At 34.6% G+C, this 22,016-nt stretch overlaps 2 protein-coding genes across 5 annotated transcripts; both read right to left on the reverse strand.

Moving 5' to 3' along the window:
- Positions 1–4,496: 4,496 nt before the first annotated feature.
- LOC126690154 (uncharacterized) lies at positions 4,497–4,952 on the reverse strand. Its single transcript, XM_050385285.1, has one exon. It carries the CDS (start codon positions 4,950–4,952, stop codon positions 4,497–4,499), a length of 456 nt encoding a protein of 151 aa, XP_050241242.1.
- Positions 4,953–13,092: 8,140 nt separating this feature from the next.
- Positions 13,093–20,069, reverse strand: LOC126688651 (serine/threonine-protein phosphatase PP1 isozyme 3-like). Of its 4 annotated transcripts, none has more exons than XM_050383419.1 (5): positions 19,856–20,069; positions 19,332–19,545; positions 17,013–17,572; positions 16,706–16,936; positions 13,093–13,605 (listed from the first exon to the last, which is right to left on the reverse strand). In XM_050383419.1, the coding sequence occupies exons 2-5, from the start codon at positions 19,504–19,506 to the stop codon at positions 13,585–13,587; spliced, it is 987 nt and encodes a 328-aa protein (XP_050239376.1). In that variant the 5' UTR covers positions 19,507–19,545; positions 19,856–20,069; the 3' UTR covers positions 13,093–13,584. The 4 variants fall into 4 exon arrangements, with proteins under 4 accessions (XP_050239376.1, XP_050239378.1, XP_050239377.1 ...); XM_050383421.1 differs by having other exon boundaries at positions 19,332–19,493; positions 19,878–20,068; XM_050383420.1 differs by having other exon boundaries at positions 19,332–19,493; positions 19,856–20,068.
- Between the last annotated feature and the right edge of the window lie 1,947 nt (positions 20,070–22,016).

Genomic DNA, 22,016 nt, shown 5'->3' on the forward strand with positions numbered 1-22,016 from the left:
GTGGCTAACCACTTGTAACAATTAGGTCGAGTATGTCCGGTTGCTCCACAGTGATGACAGAGATGCTGCTTCTTCTGTTTAGGCTTTTGAGTGTTTCCCTTCTTAGCCCTAAGGTTTTTAGTCTCTTTCTTATCTTGCTTAAGGGGTACTCCTAAGATAAATTTACCCTTGTCTATGTTCTCACTAGCTAACACATTTTTCACATCATTGCTTTCAGATTCAACATTTGCATTTGAAGTCCTCTCCAACTAAGCTCTGACTTGAAACAGCTTCGCTTCAAGCTTCTTAGTCTTCTCAGCCAAGAAATTATTCTCAAATCTTAGTGCTCCAATGGTTTGATTGGCTTCATCAAACTTCATGGAGATTTCTTCTCGTTCAAGCTCCATTTCACTGAGTTCCTTGGTGGCCAACCTATACAACTTCTCATGTTTTTCCGAGACCTTGTATAATTTTGCATAGGCTGTGTAGATGTCATCTTGTTCATCCATCTTCTCAAATTTAGACTCCACCAAGTCCTCTTCTTCATCCACATCTACAACAATCCCTTCAATAGGATTCACAATGGCAGTGAAGGCATTTAGGAATCCATCATCCTTATTGTCAGAATCATCTTCAGACTCGATGTCACTCAAAGTAGCAGCAAGTGCCTTGCTCTTCCCAATGGTCTTGAGATACGTAGGGCACTCTTGTTTTATGTGACCGAAACCTTGACACCCAAAGCATTTTGGCCCTGAGGGAACAGTATACTGACCGCCATCCCTAGCATCCTTCTTTCCTTTGTCTTGGTTCTTAAACTAAGACAAACTGGACTGCTTGTAGTCTTTATCAAATCCTTTAGCATTAGCATTCTTCATAAACTTTTTGAATTGCCTGGTGATATAGGATTTGTCATGCCCCAAACCCGATACCCGGATTTGTGACCATGACCGGCATGCTAATATCAAGCTTAAACCTAATATTAACAAGAACCAACTTAACTTTTACAAGAGCTTCCCTCTTTATTACTTTACATCCTTATTTCTTTACTTCCTGATATAACCTATCACTTGACATTTAGAGCATCTACACTGTACTCAAAGATTAACATAATCCACCAGTTATTCAAATTCAGAATTTCACATAATACATCTCTTAATACTTTAAGGTACATAACTTTCATTAGATCCTAAAATACACAATACCACAAAACTAAACATCAGATACAACTTTGGGATCTATACATTTAAAACTAAAACTAGCTCCTTCCAAAACTCGACTAAGGCTCCTTCTGCTCCAAAATAAAACCTATTGACTGAAAGAGTGGAAAGGGTGAGCTACACAGCTCAGTAAAGGTAAGATATATGAGAATTTAATAAGGATGCATGTAAATCAAATCATTTCATTCTATGAATATTCAGATAGGAGAACATCTTTTCATGCATAGTATTTTATACTACTCATAATAATAACTTATACGCTCTTCATAGGAAAATAATTGTTCTCCCTTTCCTTATCGGAATAATATTACCAAAACCTTTCGGATTTAATTTCTTTCATTTCTTACAAAGTCACCAAAAATAATATCAATTGTTTAAAATCAATATATATGCATTCTCATTACAAAATAATCATTTTAACTTAAATCAGATAATTGGTAACTTTGTCTTAAACTAGAAATATCTTGTCAAATAAGAAAACTTTTCTTTATAAACTTCTTCTCATAAAATATTATAACTTTCATAGTCATAAAACTTAATGTTTCATAAAGAACAGATATCTTATAACTTTTTAACATAAACTTGTACTTTCAACAGAAGCTTTATCTTTTAAGCGTAACAAAACTTCAGAAACTCTTATCTTTAAAGAACAGCTTTTCTTTTCATCATAAACTTCTTTTCATGAGAGTTTTTAACTTTTCATAATGCATTTAAATAAAATCATTCTCTCATGATTAATAACATAATATAGCTGTTTGATAGGCCACAAATTGAATGACCCCTTGTGATAGAAATTAATTAATTAATTAGCCAAGTTCTTAATTAATCAATTTATCATGCAAATGCGTGGTAACACAAACAAATCACCAATAAACTAAATATGCAGCGGAAAATAAAAGACATCCACTATCAAAAAAATCCAATCCCGCAAAGGATTGTTCATGGAACTACTATCGAGATTCTTCGGACCATCTTTCCGAGTATCATCCCGATGTTCATTGCTATACCATCATTTGCTCTCTTATACTCAATGGACGAGGTAGTAGTAGATCCAGCCATTACTATCAAAGCTATTGGACATCAATGGTATCGGACTTATGAGTATTCAGACTATAACAGTTCCGATGAACAGTCACTCACTTTTGACAGTTATACGATTCCAGAAGATGATCTAGAATTTGGTCAATCACGTTTATTAGAAGTAGACAATAGAGTGGTTGTACCAACCAAAACTCATCTATGGTGATTTGTTTACAAATGGGGAAAACCTAACGGCAAAAACCCCACCAGGTGATTTTCAGGTCACCACTCTCGAAACTCCACTATTATCACAACAAGCGGTTACAAGTAAAGGAATCCAAGTACCTTACCAACCTACAGTTGAACCCTTATCCCAATACCCAATTGGACTTGTTCTGTAGTGACAGTTCCCCTTTTAGATGCACGACTCCAGTACGTGACTAACCAATTGTGCAGATCCCAGTACGCGACTTCAATCACCAACTAAGAAGGTTGTTGATTGCAAAGTTCTTCAGTTCATCCAAACGATGAAGATCACGAAGATGCTTGGTCACAAAACCCTACGGTGCACATACACAGCAACTTCTTCAAGAGAAAGAGATGAACTAGGGCAAGAACTTCGTCTCCAGTCACAATTTGCTTGAACAGAGTTTGCTCAAAACTTGTGCAACTTGTGAACACTTTGACGGCCCTTAAACTGATCCTTTTATATGTCTAGGGTTAGAAGAAAAGAAAGTCCAAAGACACATTCACGGATCCCAAGAAAATCATATTGAAATTCTGAAAATCTTAAACCTCGACAGATAGCAGCTGTCGAGCAGGTGTCGAGCACATCGAATGAAGAACAGCTTCCTTAAGCTTAATAAATGCAGCTGTCGACCAATTGTCGAGCTTTAATGATTTTGCACTCTGAACTTGTTTTCTTGAACAAACTTGAAAGTTTCAATACTTGATCTTGAAACAAGGTTTCTTGAAGTATTTAAAACATCCTAAATCTACCCAAATACAAGTAAAGTGCGTTTTGTCAAAGGATAAGCCAATTATATAAAATCATGACATATGTTCTTAACAAGTGAAACACATATGTCCTAACACTGTTCATTAATAACTTATTGGTTAGTCCATATCTAATAAGTCTGTACAGAGAAGGCCTCATCACATTTGGGTGCCCTCGTGTGCATGATATTGTCCTTTTAGGGAGGCTTGATGGCACATCCCCTCAAAGTTTTTTCCCTCCCCGTCGTTCGTACACATTGAGGAGAAGACCTTGTTCAGATTAGAGTGACAGGCAACCCCATTTCCTTTACTTTAAATGGCCTAGAGTTACGGGCAACCCCATTTCATCTACTTTAAATGGCCAAACAGATAACATTTTCCATGGAAAGCCAGTAATTAACCCCTACTGGCCGAGTTCAGATCACTAGAGGACATAACCCGAAAACATTTCATACTTTACATCATACTGAAATTTCTTATTTTGCATAACATTTCATAATAATAGCATTTCCATTCTTTTCATTATACATCATGTTCGTGGAAATTAGTAATGGTATCAATATGCTTAAATCATATACATAGGGTTTCAAGAACTCACAAATATATCTTTGTCTAAAACATGCTTATATACCATACCTCTAATCAAAAACCCTTTTCATGCATCATATACTTTAAAATAATCTCATGACTTACCAAATGCTCATATAACTTATCCCTTACCTGAAAGCAGAGGAACCGAGAACCTAAAGTCGAAGGAGCTTAGACTTGGGTACTGGTAACACCTAAACCAAATATCAAAGCTTATTACTATCACTTATACCTTAGAATAAACTTACACATTCATCTCAAAGCTTATCTCTTAAAATCAAGGAAATCTTAATCCCACCTCAATGAGGTTCCCACAAACACAAAATACATTCATCAAACAACATGATGTTCTAAATCATAGAGAAACCAACATTCTCACACTAATCTCATATCTCTACAAGAGCCAACTTTAACCAACTGGTCGAGAAAAGCCTGCAATGTCCTACAATCCTCCGTCGTATGACCTTAGTCCTAATGATACTGGTAGTAGAGGTTCTAGTTCCTTTTGGTTGGGTCTCCACCCATTTTATTGGGCCACTTGAAGTAAGGTTCATTCTTTATTTTTTCTAGCACACGATAGATCGATTCTTTGAAAAGCGAATTCATTGCTTGGGCGTTGGTGGGATTATAAGAGGCCTGGTCAAAGAACTCCCTCCTCGGACGGGCTAATTCGTACTTGTCTGACTGACTATCTCTTCAGTTGGGTGAGAAGATTTTTGCCTTCCCTTTTCCTTGGCTCTGATCATCTTTCACCCTTTTATGCTCTTCAATATGGTCCATCAACTTATGCATGTTCCGAGGAGGTTTCATAGTGAGAGATTTCCAGAGGTCCGACTGGGTAGGGAGCCCTACGTTGAAGGTTCTGATAGCCACATCCTCAAAGTCCCCAAAGATTTCCTTATATAGCTCCCAATATTTATCAAAATAGTTTTTTAGGGTCTCCCCTTCCCTCATGGCCATGGAGAGTAAAGAGTCCAAAGGCTTAGGAACCCGACTACAAGTCACGAATCTAGCTCCAAATGCTCTCGTCAATTCCTTATAGGAGCTTATCGAACCTTCCTCAATCTCGTCAAACCATCTCATTGCTATGGGACCAAGGCTCGAAGGAAACACTTTGCACATCTGGGCCTTGTTCTTAGAGTGGATGGCCATTCTCTAGTTAAAATGACTTATGTGCTCCACGGGATCTGCTTTTCCATTGTATATTGTGAAGGTAGGCTGGTTAAAATAGCAAGGGAGCTAGGCTTGCTCAATGCACTGAGTGAAAGGTGAATGAGATATCTGGAGAAGTGCTTTGCCCATGGCGTCATTTCCTAAGTTTCTGTGTGGTGGAGTTTTGTTTTTCTTGTGACGATACCTTTCACCCAAAGTTGAGTGAGACAATGATGTAAATGATTCACTAGGCGGAGTTCTGCTCCGTTGTCGATAGCTTTGGTCATCATCAGAGCTAGAACTTTGGCTTGGAGTAGGGGTCCTTTCCTCTTTTACCTGCGCCTTACAATGAAGACATCGGCGCAAACGATCCACTTCTCTTCTAAGGCTGTGTACTTCATCTTCATGCGAGTGATGACTGGCACGATTTTGATCAGTACAACCCGTGCGAGCAGATGGTGCTCTATAACTATGCGTGTAAGCCTCGGCACGATCCCTTCCTTGCTCAAGGTCAGCAAATGGGTCCCTCCATTGGGACCCCATAGATTCTACGAAACTGCTTCTACTAGGACCGGCCATTACACTTGTAAGAAGAAGAAGAAGAAAAAAAAAAAAAAAAAAAAAAAAAAAAAAAAAAAAAAACCAACCGTTTATAAGGGTATTAAGTGACAATTCCCACAGATAGCGCCAATATTGGCGGGAAGAAAATGACTATGCTTCTTCTTAATTACCCTTTAACAATTGGTTAATCAAGTAGTATTAGGATATGTGTAGACATCGTATTTTGTACCCCTTACAACTCGGGCCCCCGTTCCCTAATGATGATTGAACTCTAAGGCCCAAGTCTAGTTTAAAGCCCAATCAGATATCAAATTGACTTGAGGAGTGTTAAAATGGAAAATATCACTTTTTAAATGCACAAAAATCTATTTTTTGGAAATAAATGGCCAAAGTGGCCCTCGGCCCACATACGTGGGCCGCAGCTTGCATACATAAGCCAAAGCATGCGTACGCAGGCACATTCCTATGTACACAACTAGGGTTTCAGAAGCATGGAAAATGCAAGTTTTCTACAATAATGACTGAGGTTTGGAATGAATCCCACATCATCTGGGAGCCATTCCAAACCTCATTTTTTTCCACTATAAAAAGCCTTACATGGCACATTTTCAAAAGCACACAGAAATCCCAGGGGAAAAACCTAAGATTCAATATAAAATAGTGAATCAAAAGAGAGTTTTTCACAAAACACCCTCGAGTCATTTTTATTTGATTGGGACCTTTTCTGGCCCCAATTCTTTTAGTTTAATGTTGCTAATCACTTTCTTATTAGTTTGTGAATAGACTTGACTGAGGGGAACAGTAAAAAACAAGCTTAGAAAGCTTTTTGTGTGAGGTATTCTTTTGAACTTCTCTTTTTCCTTTCTTTTACTTTTAGTCTTTAAATATTCTTGTTTGCTTGTTAGAATATGTTTTAATATGCTTTTCTAGGTTAGGTTTAAGTTTCTGTAAATTTAAAATGCATGTTTGTTTGTTAAAATTAGGGTTTTAATTCATACTCTATTTTTTGCTTAGTTCGTTTCTAGGTTAGGGTTTTGAACAAGTCCCACGCATGCATGCCATGAGCATGCGTACGCAGGTTAAATCTTGTGTACGCAAGCCTCTAGTTGCGCACACAGGCACTTACCCAGAAACCCTAATCCGGATTCCTTATTGTTTGGCTCATTCGTTCCACATGCTTTGTCTCTTTTTAAAGCCTTTTCATGTGTTTATATGTATTTATGCATCTGTCTTATATGCTTGTTTGTCTTTAAACATGCTTAGATTAGGTTATGTTTGCTTCTTGTTTTGAATGCCATGAGCGTGCATTCACATGCCCATTCATAATCCCATAGGTGCTGAGATGCTGCAAGGTAAGTAAGGTAAGTCATGCATTCACATGAACATGCATGTTGTTTGTTTAATCCTCCTTTGATATATGTGTATGATAGTTAATGCCTTGTTCATAGTATGTGTTGCTTGCTTGATGATATGCTTGCTGACATGTTTGGGGCTACTACCTTGTTTAGATGTATGATAGGGTTTTCACATGTTAGATGAATGTTAGGGTTTCTTATGTGTGGTTTGGCTCTCTTTTGCTTTAGGATAGATGAGTATGCTTGTTTAGGGATAAAGATGTCATGTTGTATGTTAGATGCATGATTAGTGTGTGTGTGATTTTAGAATACAAGTATTGAATTAGTTTTTAATAAGGTTAACACATGAGACACGATGATAGGAGACCAACCTTAAGGTTGGACGATCTTGGCTGCCTAACACCTTCCTAAGAGTGTACCTAAAATCCGAACCCATACTCTGGTAATAAGATTAAAGGTCCTTCCTCGAGAGGACGCTATATATATAGTTCCTAGACCATTGCAAAAACTAAATGGTGACTCCCCTCCCCCCCTTGTGTCCACAATATGTGCTGAATATGCAGGTAAGTTAAGTACAGTTGAGTAACAAAGATTATGATTTGATTGAATAATGTTCCTCGGTCTCAACCCGAGGTAGCGGATTACACTTGTTCTTCTGTTACAATAATTCTCTCCCTCTTTCTCTTTCTATTTCTACCTTTTAATCTTCATCCCCCTTCCTTAGGGATCTCTTTCCTTTTTATAGTCTCTCAAGTTGCTTCTTGTCCTTCCACTTGGAGGGCTAAGGTTGATCTCCTCTGATACTTGTCCCATCAAGGCCTTACTAGAAGGCTTCTCTTCTAGATTATGAGCTGTGATGGCACTATTCAAGAGTCATTCCACCATTAATGAAACCAGCTAAGTGGGTGCAGAGCATTGAATGCGGAGGTGATGGATGCTTTATATGCACTCTTCCTTCAATGACTCAATGACAAACCTTCCTTCCTTTCCTCGGTATGTGCCTAGTGGTCTTCAGAATTTGACTTCGGCCTTCTCGATGGTACTACAGCATCCTCGAGATCCTCAGGTAACCTAATCTCCTTGGTTTTGTGGTTGCGTTATCTTAATTGCTCCGAGGATCCTCTGTCAAAACTTCCCGAGGTGTGTTCCTCTAGTGTCGATCTCCTCTGGCCTATTCCTGTCCTCAATCTCTCCTCCTCCCACAGCATTTTTTATTAAAAAAATATATATTATAGCTAGGTTTCCCATTTTTACCATTCAAATAAAATCATATTTATCATCTAATTATATTTCAAATATTTTTTTAACAAAAAAAACTAATTAGCGTTACCAAGAAAAAAAACGCCAAACAAATGAACTTTGAGTTTTAAAAAAAACAAATAGTTAAAGCCAAAACAACTTAATAACACAAGTTTTTTCAATAAAAAAAAAAATTTAATCTAAATAATTAACAAATATGTTTTAATATTTACAAAAAGTCAAATACAATACACACACCACTCGAGTACAATTGATCTCACAGTATAGAATCACACAAATGGGATGCCTATTGTGTTTATGGGGTTATGTTGATCATTTTTAAATTTTTGAGGGTATATAATAATTTTTTTTTTAAACAAAATTTAAAAACCAGGGGGGCCATGGCTCTCCTGGTCTAATGTAGCTGTGTTATTTTTTTTTCAATTCATTATGTTGCAAAAAAAAAAAATGTAGAATCAGGCATTTTTGTTTGGGGCTAAGTTGCGGCACTAATATATTTTTCGAGACAACCCTCTCTCCCACACAAACCTATTTATTATTTACACACACATATATACACGCACACACTTTTTTATTTGATAAGTTATATATATACACATACCAACCAAAAAAAAAAAAAAAACTTCTAGTATTTTCAATCAAAATTATGTTTGATGGCAATCTTTCATAAAATAAAATCATTTTTACCATTTTCATGGTAAAATTCTTGAAAAGTTTCATTTTTAATATAAATTATCAAATTTTATACTAAAGTAAGTAAAAAATCTTTCAATTGAACTAATGAAACTTTCAAAAACATGAATGATCCAATACTTTGAGAAATAAGTTAGGCTCCAAACATATTTGACTATCTTGCTTTAACCTATTATGTGGCAACTAAAGAAACATTTCATGTGTAGTTTTAATTACAATATTTTTTAATGAGTCAATAACTTGTTAAGCGACACATAACAGGTTGAAAAAGATAGATCCAAACATGTTTATTGTCAAACTTCATTAAATATTTAAAAGATATAAAAACATATTTTACAATAAAAAATAAAACTGAGCAAAAATAAAGTTATATTTCTATAACTATTAGACCAATTATTTCTTTTAAGAGCAACATTGGAGTAATTCAATTTTTTTTTTTTGGGGGGGGGGGGGGGGGGGGACTCTTATTTTTGTCAAGGCTAAATTTTGAAAACATTAAAATAATTATATATATACACTAAGGAAAGTTTCAAAATTTTGGGGGGCACATATCTCAGCCCCTAGTTTCAAAATGCAAATTATAAAACTATTCATATGCATCATCTATATATATTAATAGGCAAAATTTAAAGAAAGTTCAATTAGAATCCAATTTTGCATCATGTGTCTAAATTTATGTGGGGACTACACCATAATTATCCACTTAAGTTTGTATTATGTGTCCACTTAAGTTTTTTAATTTTCGTGTCAAGTGAGTTAATAAGTGCAAAATACTAAATATCTAATATTAATGAACTATAAAATTTAAAATAAAATAAAAACAATCACATATACTGAATAAAAATCACCACATGTTCTATCTTATTAAAAATTAAAAAAAAATCATAAGTAGTATTAAATTTAGGTAAAAATTTTAATATATATGACTAATTACGTTTACTTTTTTAAAAAGATAATTTGACTAATTATTTATATTTTATGATAAAATTTGTGTTTAATTTTAAATGTATTTATACGTATCCATTTGCATGTGTTACATGCTATTTTTTTAATTATTTATAATAAAAATTGTGTTTAATTTATATATATATATATATATATATATATATATTAATAGGCAAAACTTAGAGAAAATTCAATTGGAATTTGAAATTAAAATCTAATTTTGCGTCATGTGTATAAATTTATGTGGAAACCACACCATAATTATCCACTTAAGTTTGTGTTATGTGTCCACTTAAGTTTTTTAATTTTTGTGTCAAGTGAGTTAATGTGTGCAAAATACTAAGAATCTAATATTAATGAACTATAAATTTAAAATAAAATAAAAACAATCACATATACTCCTTAAAAATCACCACAAAACAAAAATCATCACACATTCTATCTTATTAAAAAAAATATTATAAGTAGTATTAAATTTAGGTAAGAATTTTAATATATATGACTAATTACGTTTACTTTTTTAAAAAGATAATTTGACTAATTATTTATATTTTACGATAAAATTTGTATTCTATTTTAAATGTATTTATACATATCCATTAATGCATGTTTTACATGCTATTTTTTTAATTATTTATAATAAAAATTATGTTCAATTTTATATGCATCTATGCATTTGCATAGTTTTAAATGCTAGTTTAAATAAGTCACATAATTCATTAAAAATTTTATATCACTAAAACTATCCATAAATGGTCTTTTCATTGCCTCAAAATAATTAGGTTAAAATAAATAACTCTAAAAAGAATAATGTTAGAGATACAAGCTATTTTATAAAATATTTTACAAATTGCTGATATGGTGAGTGATTATTGGTAAATGAAAAAGTGATATTAATGATAAGTCACATCAATATTTTATACAAATATTATAAAATAGTTTATAATTGTAATATTACCCTTATAAAAATGTTTCAAATGAAACTTTTTCTTTTATTAATTATTTCTCTCGTAGTCCAATCCGAGCTGAGCTAAAAGTCCTACGAAACCTGATCAGATAAGACAGCCCTTCAAACGGGAAAATTACATTTAATTTAGTCAAACATAGAAATCGACCAGTTGTAAAATAAAATTATAAAAAAGGAAATTGACCCAAATAAATAAACATTTTCCAAATCTCTATTTCAAGTTTTCAACTGTTTGAGCCTACCGAACCTAGGTTGAATGCATTTTTAAAATTTAAAATTCTGCAGCACCAACAACCAGACAAAGGGATCTTGGGCTAGTAGCAAAAACGACCTCCTCTTTCTTAGTATTTGCTCGACCAAAAAGCCATGTTCTTATCTTACTTCTTAATTACCAACTGGCCATGTGCTCCTCCATCTGGGAACGTCGTTAAAGCAGGTAGAAGACTGAAACTATTGGTTTGGAAGGTGGCCTGGGACATGCTCCTCTCCACTCGTGAATTATTTATCACAATTTTTTTTATTCCCATCTAGTTCGGAGTTTTAACTCAATCGACATTTTTTAGTATTTTAATTAATAACGTTCAAGATTCAAATGAGTTAATTTTCTTGGTAGTGAGCTAGAATTTTAGTTTAGGAGAGCAAGATTAAAAGAAAAACTACTAATTTGAAATATATTTATCAATATTAATAACAAAATAAATAAATAATTGTAAACTAATGTAACTTTTGTACAAAATTTAATGTAAATGTAAAAGTGTTATTCATTTTTTCATACCTAGTTAAGTTGTTAGTTTTTTTTTTTTTTTTTTTTTTTTTTTTTGAGAGAGAGAGAGAGAGAGAGAGAGAGAGAGAGAGAGAGAGAGAGCAGTTAAGTTATTAGTTAAATTTTCTTAAACATTTTTTCATATACATCTAATTTTTTTTTTAATATAAATTCTACTTTAACCTAATCTAAATATACATCTGTGTGAAGCTCTCTCCTGGAGACTTGAACTCTGACCCTTGCCCTCACACCCCACAAATACTTACACTTGTAGAGTGGCCACCACACCAAAAGTACGCAGTGATTCATATACATCTAATAACAAGACTATAGTAATATACGTGCAAAATTATATCTCAATGCATTAATTGCTTTTAAAAATAGATAGAATTCAGTATTTCATTCTTCATAAATTTGGGTTGATAAAAAGATTGTGGTGGCTTTAAGAGTTTTAGTGGCATAGAAGAACAATAAGTAAATATTATTATTATTATATTATTTTGTGTATAATATGGGACTCGTTAATTGAAATGGCGTAAAAGGAAAAAATTGAGATAATAAGAGAATTTAACATATTTTTTGGAGGAGTTAGAGGGCAATGTACCCCCTCCGCCATTGCTTGCCTCCTCCCCAAATGTAACTATCAAATTTTAAAAATTTTAAAAAAATAAAAAGAATAAAATGTTGCTCGGGAGTTCACCCTATAAGTTTATGTGCCCACAATGATGCTCGTTGGGCTTTTGAGTGTAATTGCCTGGAGACAACCCACATCTATTATCTCCCTTGATGAGCTTTTACTTGTAAGATGGAGATGGCCCAGGCCCATAGTCTCTGCTTTTTGTGTTCAATAGTTTTTAGGTCCGGAGCTCTGCTTCAACGGCTTCAGAAGTTAAAGAGTACAGAAATTACTTCTAAAATCAGAATAAATTGAACCAAGCAAATTCCAATTCTTAACTTCAACTTTTTTTTTTTAGAAGAATTCTTAACCTCAACTTGATTACAGTCATAAAGATAAAAATTGATGTCAACAATCAACGATTCGATATAGTCTTGTTAGTGGTTAAGCAAAGCATATAATATAATAATGTCCCCACACTTGAAAAGACCAGTTCAAAGCTTGAATAATTAGCTGATGATGATGATATTGCTGATTAGGATGATAGGTTCAAATATACTTTTTAAATTTTAGAGACAAAATTTGATATTTTGAAAAAAAAAAATTGAGAAACAAAAATTCATATAAAATTTCGAGGACTTGAAAGTGGAGTTTCAAGTTTTCAATTATGGTTGATCTTGAGCCGTATCATAGAAACTACATAGGAAAAACCAATATAATTTTACAATAACAGGAATTATCACCAAGGTCCTGTCAGTTGTCAAAGATTTTTTAAGATGTAATCATACTTGAAAGAAAAATAGTAGATAAAGAAAGAAAAATTAAAAAAGCCCTTGAATCAGTGAATATCTGTGCCGTTTACTGGAAATACAGATGTAAATCATCCTTTGGTGATGAGCAATGGATTTATGGACTGGAAATACGGATGTAAATGAAAAAGATAAAATTGGCTCCTGAAATCTAATATTGACCCCCTTACAAGGATCAAAATAATTTACTACACATATATTCAATGAGAAACACAAACTCAACCATATTTCAACGTTTACATGCAATGGGATTATTCAATTTACAAGGGTAATTGCTCCCTTCCAATTTTTAAGCTGTGATTATATTACAAGGAGAAAAGCTTGAGAGAGAGAGAGAGAGAGAGAGAGAGAGAGAGAGAGAGGGGGGGGGGGTGCGCGGGGCTGAATGAGAAAAGGAAAAAGAAAGAACTTTCATTGCTATGCTTCAACTAGTTTTGTATCATTCGCAGAGGAAAATCTTCTGCATTATCTTTAGCTTAAGAGATTTGTAAATTTATTTTCAGAGGAAAATCTTTTGCATTATCCTTAGCTTAAGGCTAAGGGAGTTATCAATTTACACTCTTCCCTTGTATTGACATGAAATGGAATCTGGATTTCTTGGATGACCACTTTGCCGATGTTTCAAATACCAAAAATCTGAGCTATCTTCTGAAGACATTTCCATTAGATCAAGTTTCTCATACCCTGGCACCAAGAAATGTCCGCAGGGTAATAAAAAAAACCATTATTAAGGAAAATATTAAATAAGAATGTATTAATGTTTCAGTGCAGAGCAATATCCAGTTTGACATAAAAGAACAAGAAAAACAAGAACATCTAAGGGTTAAGTTTCAACCTCATGAGAAACCAGAGTCATCAGACTAAGAAACATAACTTGTAGCGAATGTAAAGTTGTTAACAGAGTTGAAGTCTACAGATAAATAAATTATCTATAAATAATCTCATATGAATGATTTAAGCATGGGATTCCAGATCATTTATCAATTAGCTGATATACAACTCTTTGGCTCTTTGCTCAGTTATATGGATCTGGGAAAATAATAGTTAATAATTATTTGTTTGAGTTGACCATAAGGTAAATGAAAGCTTCCACAAAGAGATTCAAGCTCTAAGATGCATCTAAATTGGACAGCTTAACCAATAATTTATTGCATCGCAAAAGCTGGTCATGGTTAAATGAAGTAATTCCATAAAGGGAAAAATTAAATTTTCAAAAACAAAAGGATTTGTAACATAAATAAGTAAATAACGCAACTTTTTATTTTTGAGAAACAAACACACACACAAGAGAGAGGGAAAGGGAGTAAATAACACAACTTGGTACAAGAAAACACACTTGGAATTATAAGGAAAGAAGATTAATGAGCCCCAAGAACTATTACTATCCTTCTATGAAGCACGGGTGCGTTTTGGGACTCGGGTGCAGGTGCGGGGGCGGGTGCGGGACTCGGCAATTTTTGAAAAAGTAGGGTGCGGGTGCGGCGGGACTCGGCGATTAAAAAATTATTAAAAATATTTTTATTTATATTTTTTATATATTTTTACTATAAAAATGTTCTTAAAAAACACATTAATATACTTGATTCTTAAAACAAAGAAAGAAGAAGGCAAAAAACACATCTGAGGTCAGAATTTCGGCTGCTCCGGCGAGTTTTAAGGCCAATTTCGGCCGTTTCCGGCCTGTTTCGGCCGTATCGGTCGCCGGCCGATACGACCCGATATGGCCGATACGGCCCGATTCTGGCCGAATCAGCCCGATTCGGCGCGAATCGAAGCCGATTCGGCGCGAATCGAGCCGCGTCGGCGCGAATCCAGCCGATTCGGCTCGAATCCGAGAAAAAAAAAAAAAAAAAAAAACTCAGACGCGGCCGGACTCGCGGTCAACCGCGTCGGACGCCGCGTCCCGCGTCGCGCCGCGTCGGACTCGGGTGCGCCACCCTCCCAGCCGCGTCCGTGCTTTCTAGCTATCCTTCATCAATACTAAAACTAAAAAATTGCTTTCAACAACAAAGAGATTAATGAAACATATAACAACCAAGATTCAGAAGCAAGTCTGGGCTACCATTCGTGGACACTTCAGTGTATGTGCCTGTGTCAGACAGAGCACAACACAGGCATGATCTAAAATATTTGTCTGCTAGAGTTTCCATGGAAAACTGTTAGGAACCCGAGCATATTGATGGTTGTATACATTGATGTATGGATGTATGGATTGTATTGTAAGATATGTTAGTTGTTAGTTGATGAGCTGGCATATGAGCTGGCAAGTCAGTTAGTTAGAGTTTAGTTTGTTTAGGCTGTTAGTTTCTGAGGGAACACATGGGATGGTTTGGGTATATAACTCTGTAAGTACATTGGTAAAGGAGCCAAGTAAAATCACTCAATTGCTTCTTTCTTATCTTTGTTTCCTCTCTAATCTTCTCTCTCTCCACCCACTCTGATTTCTGCAGGTTAGTTACCCTCAAGTAACCATTTTTCTTCTTAACAGTTCTTGATCCACCAAGAACTTAACAAAAACATTCTTCAATTGTTCCAAGTTCATGGTTATTATTTTCTTAATTTTTTATTATTGGAAAGTTCATCATTATTCAACTGCTTGTAATTTTCCCATCTTGGACACACTGTTACATAGACAGTGTTCTACCTCGAATGAAGAAAAATTAAAATTCAATATTAGTTTGGGGTTTAGATTTGACATCATGATCACTAAAACTTATACCTGGATACCCAGAATCCTAGTAAAATATAGCACAAATACACATGCATAAAGTAACACTAGCCTCTAAGCACGCGCACACGCAAACGCGTGCTTAGAGGCTCTTCTATTTTCTTTTAAAGGTTAATAATTTTTATTCATCATAATTAGGGGTTGCTGCATTCTTCAATCACAAAATACCTAGGGATGTGATGAGATTTATATACAAACAAATTAACTTGGAAACAGGTTTTTTTTTTCATAAAAAATTTAAAAATAACGTAAGATTAGGAGTAAGGGAACCGAAATTTTTAAGTTTAAAAAATAAAATAAAATAAAATAAAATATTTAAAAAATTAAAAATTAAAAAAAAAAAACTGTTAAAGACTTTTTTTTTTGGGGTTGACGTGAAACGGTTGACTTATTAAAGGTTAAAAAAAAAAATTGATTTTTTTTTTTTTGCAAACGTGTGTTTAAGTAGTTGGAGCATTTCAAGTACCTGAATAGAGAGTGTTCCTATTTTATAGGCAATATTTTAGTGCAAGTTAGACATGTATTTTTACCTGACTGTCCTTTAGTTTTCTCTACTTAAACTTAAGAATGTTATGGGTATTTTTGAACCAACAAAATGTCCAGTCCAAACAGGAAAAGCCCCTTAAATAGTACTATAGATGATTCAACAAAGATCCAAAATAATCAGATCACATCCTTTGATGTCACTTACAGCTATACATTCTACATAAAAAATAGAGCAATGTTTTATGGTTAAGAGACTTGCATGCCAACTTTGTTTGTTTACATAAAAACCTGTCTCTTCTTTTTCTTTCTTTTTCAAGGGTGGATGTGGAGGGGAAAGAGCACATCCATGGTATCCACATTTAAATTTAATGATGATTTATTATTTAACCCATTACTTTGAAGTGCTTTCCTCCCTCAAATCTGCACTGACGATGACTAATATTTTTTTCTGAATAGAACTCATTCTCTCTTTGTCTTATATCAATCATCGACAAATTAGAAAAACTTTAACATCATTTCCATTATTATTACTAAATGATGGACCAGTGAAGTGATGAGGAATGAAAATACCTTGCTTTTTGTTGGAGTACAACCAGGTTTAGCTGCAGCTGAGGTCCCAAAGCTAAAGCTGCCAAACTTTGGCTTCTTGTCTGCAGGCTTTAGAATCTGGAAAGAACACGTTAGCGTCTCATCTACAGTCATCATGGCACCAGCATTGTCAAACTCTCCACAATAATTAGGTGCAGAAAATATGGTTACGAGTCCTCTATTAGCAAAGAACTCATATCCATCTTCCACAACCTGCAAATGTAACCAAATTTTTAAATAAAGCAGTAGTAGCTGTCTGATTGAAACAAATGTTTAAATTGATTCAAACCTGGTGAGCCCGACAAATTAAGTCAAGATCTTGCTTCAGAAGGAATTCTGCCACTGTATCAGCACAAAAGGTATAGGAAACCCCCCTATCATTCGGCCCCCACCCTTCACCATCTCTACTAGGATCAGACCAGAGGAGATCACATAGCAAACCACTTTCTGGAACATCAGCAGGCCGCTGCAAACTCCTTATGTCATCCAAATTATGCAAGTCAGGAGAAAGTCCCCCATGCATGCAGAGTATCCTTTCATCAATGAGAGCTGCCACAGGTAAGCAGTTGAAACAATCTGTGAATAGTTTCCAGAGTTTGACATTAAATCTTCGTTTACACTCATCATAAAATCCATAGATACGGTTTACAGAAGCACATTCATGGTTGCCCCTCAGAAGGAAAAAATTTTCTGGATATCTTATTTTATAAGCAAGGAGAAGGCATATTGTTTCCAGGCTTTGTTTTCCACGATCTACATAATCCCCCAAGAATAAGTAATTGGAGCGAGGAGGTAGTCCACCATATTCAAAAAGCCTCAGAAGATCAGAATATTGACCATGAATATCTCCTGGGTACCATAAAGGAAGCAACATATAAAATATGTACTCAAGGTATCATACTAATAAAGGATAAAATATAAAGTAATAAACCAGTAGTCTAATGAAAATTCTAAGGGAAAAATCTGATTCAGGCAGTAACAGATGCTGTATGGTTATCGTTATACCCAACAAAAATAATAAATGTCAAATTATAGCATTTTGAATCTTTGGGGTAGAAGAACAGTAATTTTGCTCTTTGATAAGTAAAGTGGTTTTGACTAGAAAATAGAGAACTAGAGATACGTACTTTAGGTGAACAGGAAAAATAGAAAATTAACATGCATTGCAATGAGCATTTCCAGTGCAAGAGCTGGGAATTCAATGGATGACACACCTGACCTCTTTTATAACCATAGTGTATCCAAGTATTTAAAGTGAACAAGCAAACTCAGTTGCACATCCCATTCTCTAGAAAATGCCCAGCAAGTACCCATGGATTTAAGAAATTTAATTAAAGATGAAATGGCTAATTTAGCTTCAGAAAGTATGCAAATTCACTTAGGTTTATATAAGAATGAAAATCTTAAGATGTTTTTTTTTTTAATTTCAAAGGGTAAAAAACTTAAGCTCTTTAGACATATTGCAAAGAAAAATTCAGAGATTGAATGAAATTTGGCAAAAAAGAACAAATGATCAGAAATAAAGTCAGTGCAAATTTGATCAGCAAATTTAGACTGCAAAATTGATAAATCTGTATAAGTGAAGAAATGTCTATTTGCAACCATCTAAAGGATTTCTACTTACAGACCATATAACATGGTTTTGTACACTATTATGGCATGTGTATGAGTGGACAAAAAGAGATTTCATATATCTGTCTTGTTAGGAACATAGTTTTGACTATAAGTCTCACTGAATGTCATTACAACATCTAGAATGAAAACAATTCTATCCTTTTGATGATTAAATTTTTGGTTAAATTGTCATTGAAACCCATTATATTTTAAACCAATAACTTGTCCATATTAATGACATTGTTCTTAGACCAAATCAAAAGCTTATCCAGGAACTTGTATAAGAAAGAATGCAATTAAGGTATCATGGAGCACATCAAGTTTAGAAAATTAATCCAATTCCGAAAATGAAACAGAACATCTCCCCTCTCTCTCTCTCTCTCCACACACACACCTCCCCCCCCCTCCCCCCTCCCCCCCCCCCCCCAAAAAAAAAAAATAAATAAATAATCTATTCAGAATCAAAACCTGTAGCAAAATTCCATGACCAAATTTAAAGCTCAAACACAATCCATGTCAGATGAGCCAATTCAATCTGCATCCAGATTATGTTTCCTGAAGTCTAATTGAAGAAACGAAGGTGATTCAATTGAAATAAATATATGCATATATAATTCATACCAACCATATAACTTCATTTTTAAAGATATCAAATTTCGTCAATAATCTATTTCCTAGCAAACAAATCTATGAATAGTGAAAAGTATCCAAATTAACCCACAAAGAAGACAGAATTCTCAAGCTCATGATGACATTTTGGTAACACCCATTTCAAAACAAGCAATTTGATCTTCTTTTAAATACCCGTCATTCATTTTCATAATAAGCCCAAATTTTTGCAACGGTTTCAGAACATATTATATTCTGTCACTACCCACAGCACATAAACATCCATAGTCAAACTCAAAAACTCGATCAAGACGCACATAAACAAACATGAAACATAATAAAAATAAAAATAAAAACAGAGTGCATAGAATTCGTGTAAAAATACCGCAGATCTTGACAGGAGCTTCGAGCTCCAGGAGATTAGGCTGCTTCAAGAAGATTTCTTTGGAGAGAACACACAGCATCCTCATCTGTGGCTCAGAGAGCTGCACTTGCTTCCCAGGTTTCCCTCTAACTTCAAGCAGCTTATTGATGATACCATCAAGAACTGCAGAATCCATAACCAGGTTGGTTCTTTGAAAAATCTAAGCTTATTCAGACTGGGAAAAAAAAAATCCACAACAGAAAGCAAAGAAGAAGAAGCAGAATAAGAATAAAGAAAACCCACTTTGATGTTTTTTCTTGGGCTGCAAATACTTACATGCCCTTGAAAAGGAAAAAAAGAGAGGAGCTTTAAAAGTATGAAAGGAATGGTGGGTGATGAATTGGAAAGCGAAGAATATATTCTTTAGTAAGAAGAAGATGGTGAAAATGAATAGAATCACAGAAAGAGAAAGAGAGAGAGAGAGAGAGAGAGAGAGAGTAAAGTGGGGTTGTATGTAAGTGCGGACTTCCAAAGAACTCACTTACATTCACTGACTCATTCACTCACTCAAAGATAATGCCTGCTGTGGAGGCGAGGATGACGCATGTGCTAGTAATGTTTGTTCATTTCTTTCTTTTTATTTCAGCGGCTTGAAAGTTGAAACTTGAAACATGAAACACAGGGCGGCAAGAGCGCCAAGCGGCACACCACACCAATTGTTTTCTTTTCATTATTGGGATTTGGGACACCCACAATCCACATCCACATATGATTCACACGCGACGGAAGGTTGAGAGCGAAACTTTAAAATATATATATTTATGTGTGTATCAGTGCATGTGCAGGGGCAACTTTTTATCTCATTGCCTGCCATCTATGACCATGAAGTAGTTTCAATGCTAGCACAATTTGTGACATATGACGAGTTGTAGTTACTAAAAAGTGTTTCTACATAGATTCACTTTCACCTCCATCAACCATAACTTGCTATATGGACAAGTTGTGGCACAAGTTATGTCACAAATTGTGACACCAGACTTTTTCATGACTATGAGTTCAGTCCTACATTTTAAGGTGACGGTGAATTTGGTCTCTATGTTTGGGTAACAATCAATATGGTCCTTATTACTTTCAACTTTCAGTCGACTTGGTCTTAACTCACTAACGAAAAATACTTAAGTAACAAACGGTTTGCATAATTGGCACAAATGTGGTTAACATTGATGAAGTGCAAATCGTCGGTCTTTGTAAGTTCGTCCAGATGGAGCTAGGTCCTCGTCAGCGTCTCTGCAAAAGTAGAATAATGGGTCCCTTAAGGTGGTCACTGGTGTGGTGCCTGCCACCCCGTCTTCGATGCCAAAGTCAATATATGAAAGTCCTTTGAGAATAATAAGAGAATATGGGATGACAGAGTATCTATGAATACTTTTAGGTGAGTTTTTTGTACCTGGTTTGTCTCTGATCGAAGTGTATATATATAGCTTTGTGGTTCCTAGCTGTTAGGGGCCTTAATTGTGGCTTTAGTGCCCTCTTTGTAACACCTCAAAGCTCATGAATATGGGTTTTGATGAGGTTCCAACGATCTGTCAACTTTTTAGTAACTGTCCACGACATTGAATGTTCTTATTAATGGCTCTCCTGTGTTCATCCGTGTCTCACTAAGGTGGACAAATACGTTTGATGAGATCGTCCAGGGAAATTGAGTTCGTCAATCCCATCAAACATAATAATATAAAATCAAATAATTAAACATCAAAAATCCACATAAGCATTTTAATGAAGAAAAAAAAGGCCATGTTAGATAAACAAAATCTTAAAAAAAATAATTGAAAGAAAAAAAATTTAAAGAAAATGGTTTTTCTTTTTGCTGTAAATCCTCAATTTCTTCTATTTTCTTTTGTATTCTTGCACTTTCTTAGGTACCAAACATAGTACCCAACAACACAACAATCATAAAAAGTTCTTCTATATCTTGAACAAATACCAAACACAGAAAACGTGAAGAAACTGCAAAAAACTTGGACAATAAATAATTCAATAAAATTGTCCAAGCTAAGAAAAGACTGGGTTTGGCTAGTACTTTTTTAATTGGATATGTCCTTTTATTTTAAATATACAATGTCAAGTGGTATTGGGTTTTAATCTCCACATTTTATTTAGTTAATAGATGATGTGGCAGTTTCTCATTAAAACAAAAAGAGATTCCAATTAAAAAAGTACTGGAAGTAAGCCTAACTCGAAAAGACTCATCTCTTAAAACCCAAGCACTGAAAAGATTCAATACAAACTATATAGTATATTACTGAACATTCTGAAACTGACCCAAATCCTAAAGCATCATATTGAAAAAATTGGAGAAAAGTTTTGATTTTTGTAATGTTATTGTTCTTGCTCTGAATAACAAAAGTCACAAAATTAAAGGCCAAAAGGCTTTTGCTTGAGACTCTGAATGCCTTGCACTTTGATTAGACAATTCACACCAACAAACAGCCCAAATCAAATTCAAATGGTTTTTTTCCTTCAAATTCTTTGCATCAAGGAAATCCACTATAGAGGCTGATTCGCCTTTGTCCTCAGCCTAAGCATGTCGCACTGCTGCAATTTAGCCTCATTCAACTATTGGGTTTTCTTGCTGTCATTTGTGGCCGTAGCAATTTGAAGTTGCCCTTTCTCTCTTTGACTTTGGTGCAAGGGTTTGTGCAAGTG

The sequence above is a fragment of the Quercus robur genome, chromosome 6 (assembly GCF_932294415.1).
Source record: "Quercus robur chromosome 6, dhQueRobu3.1, whole genome shotgun sequence".
Taxonomy (NCBI): domain Eukaryota; kingdom Viridiplantae; phylum Streptophyta; class Magnoliopsida; order Fagales; family Fagaceae; genus Quercus; species Quercus robur.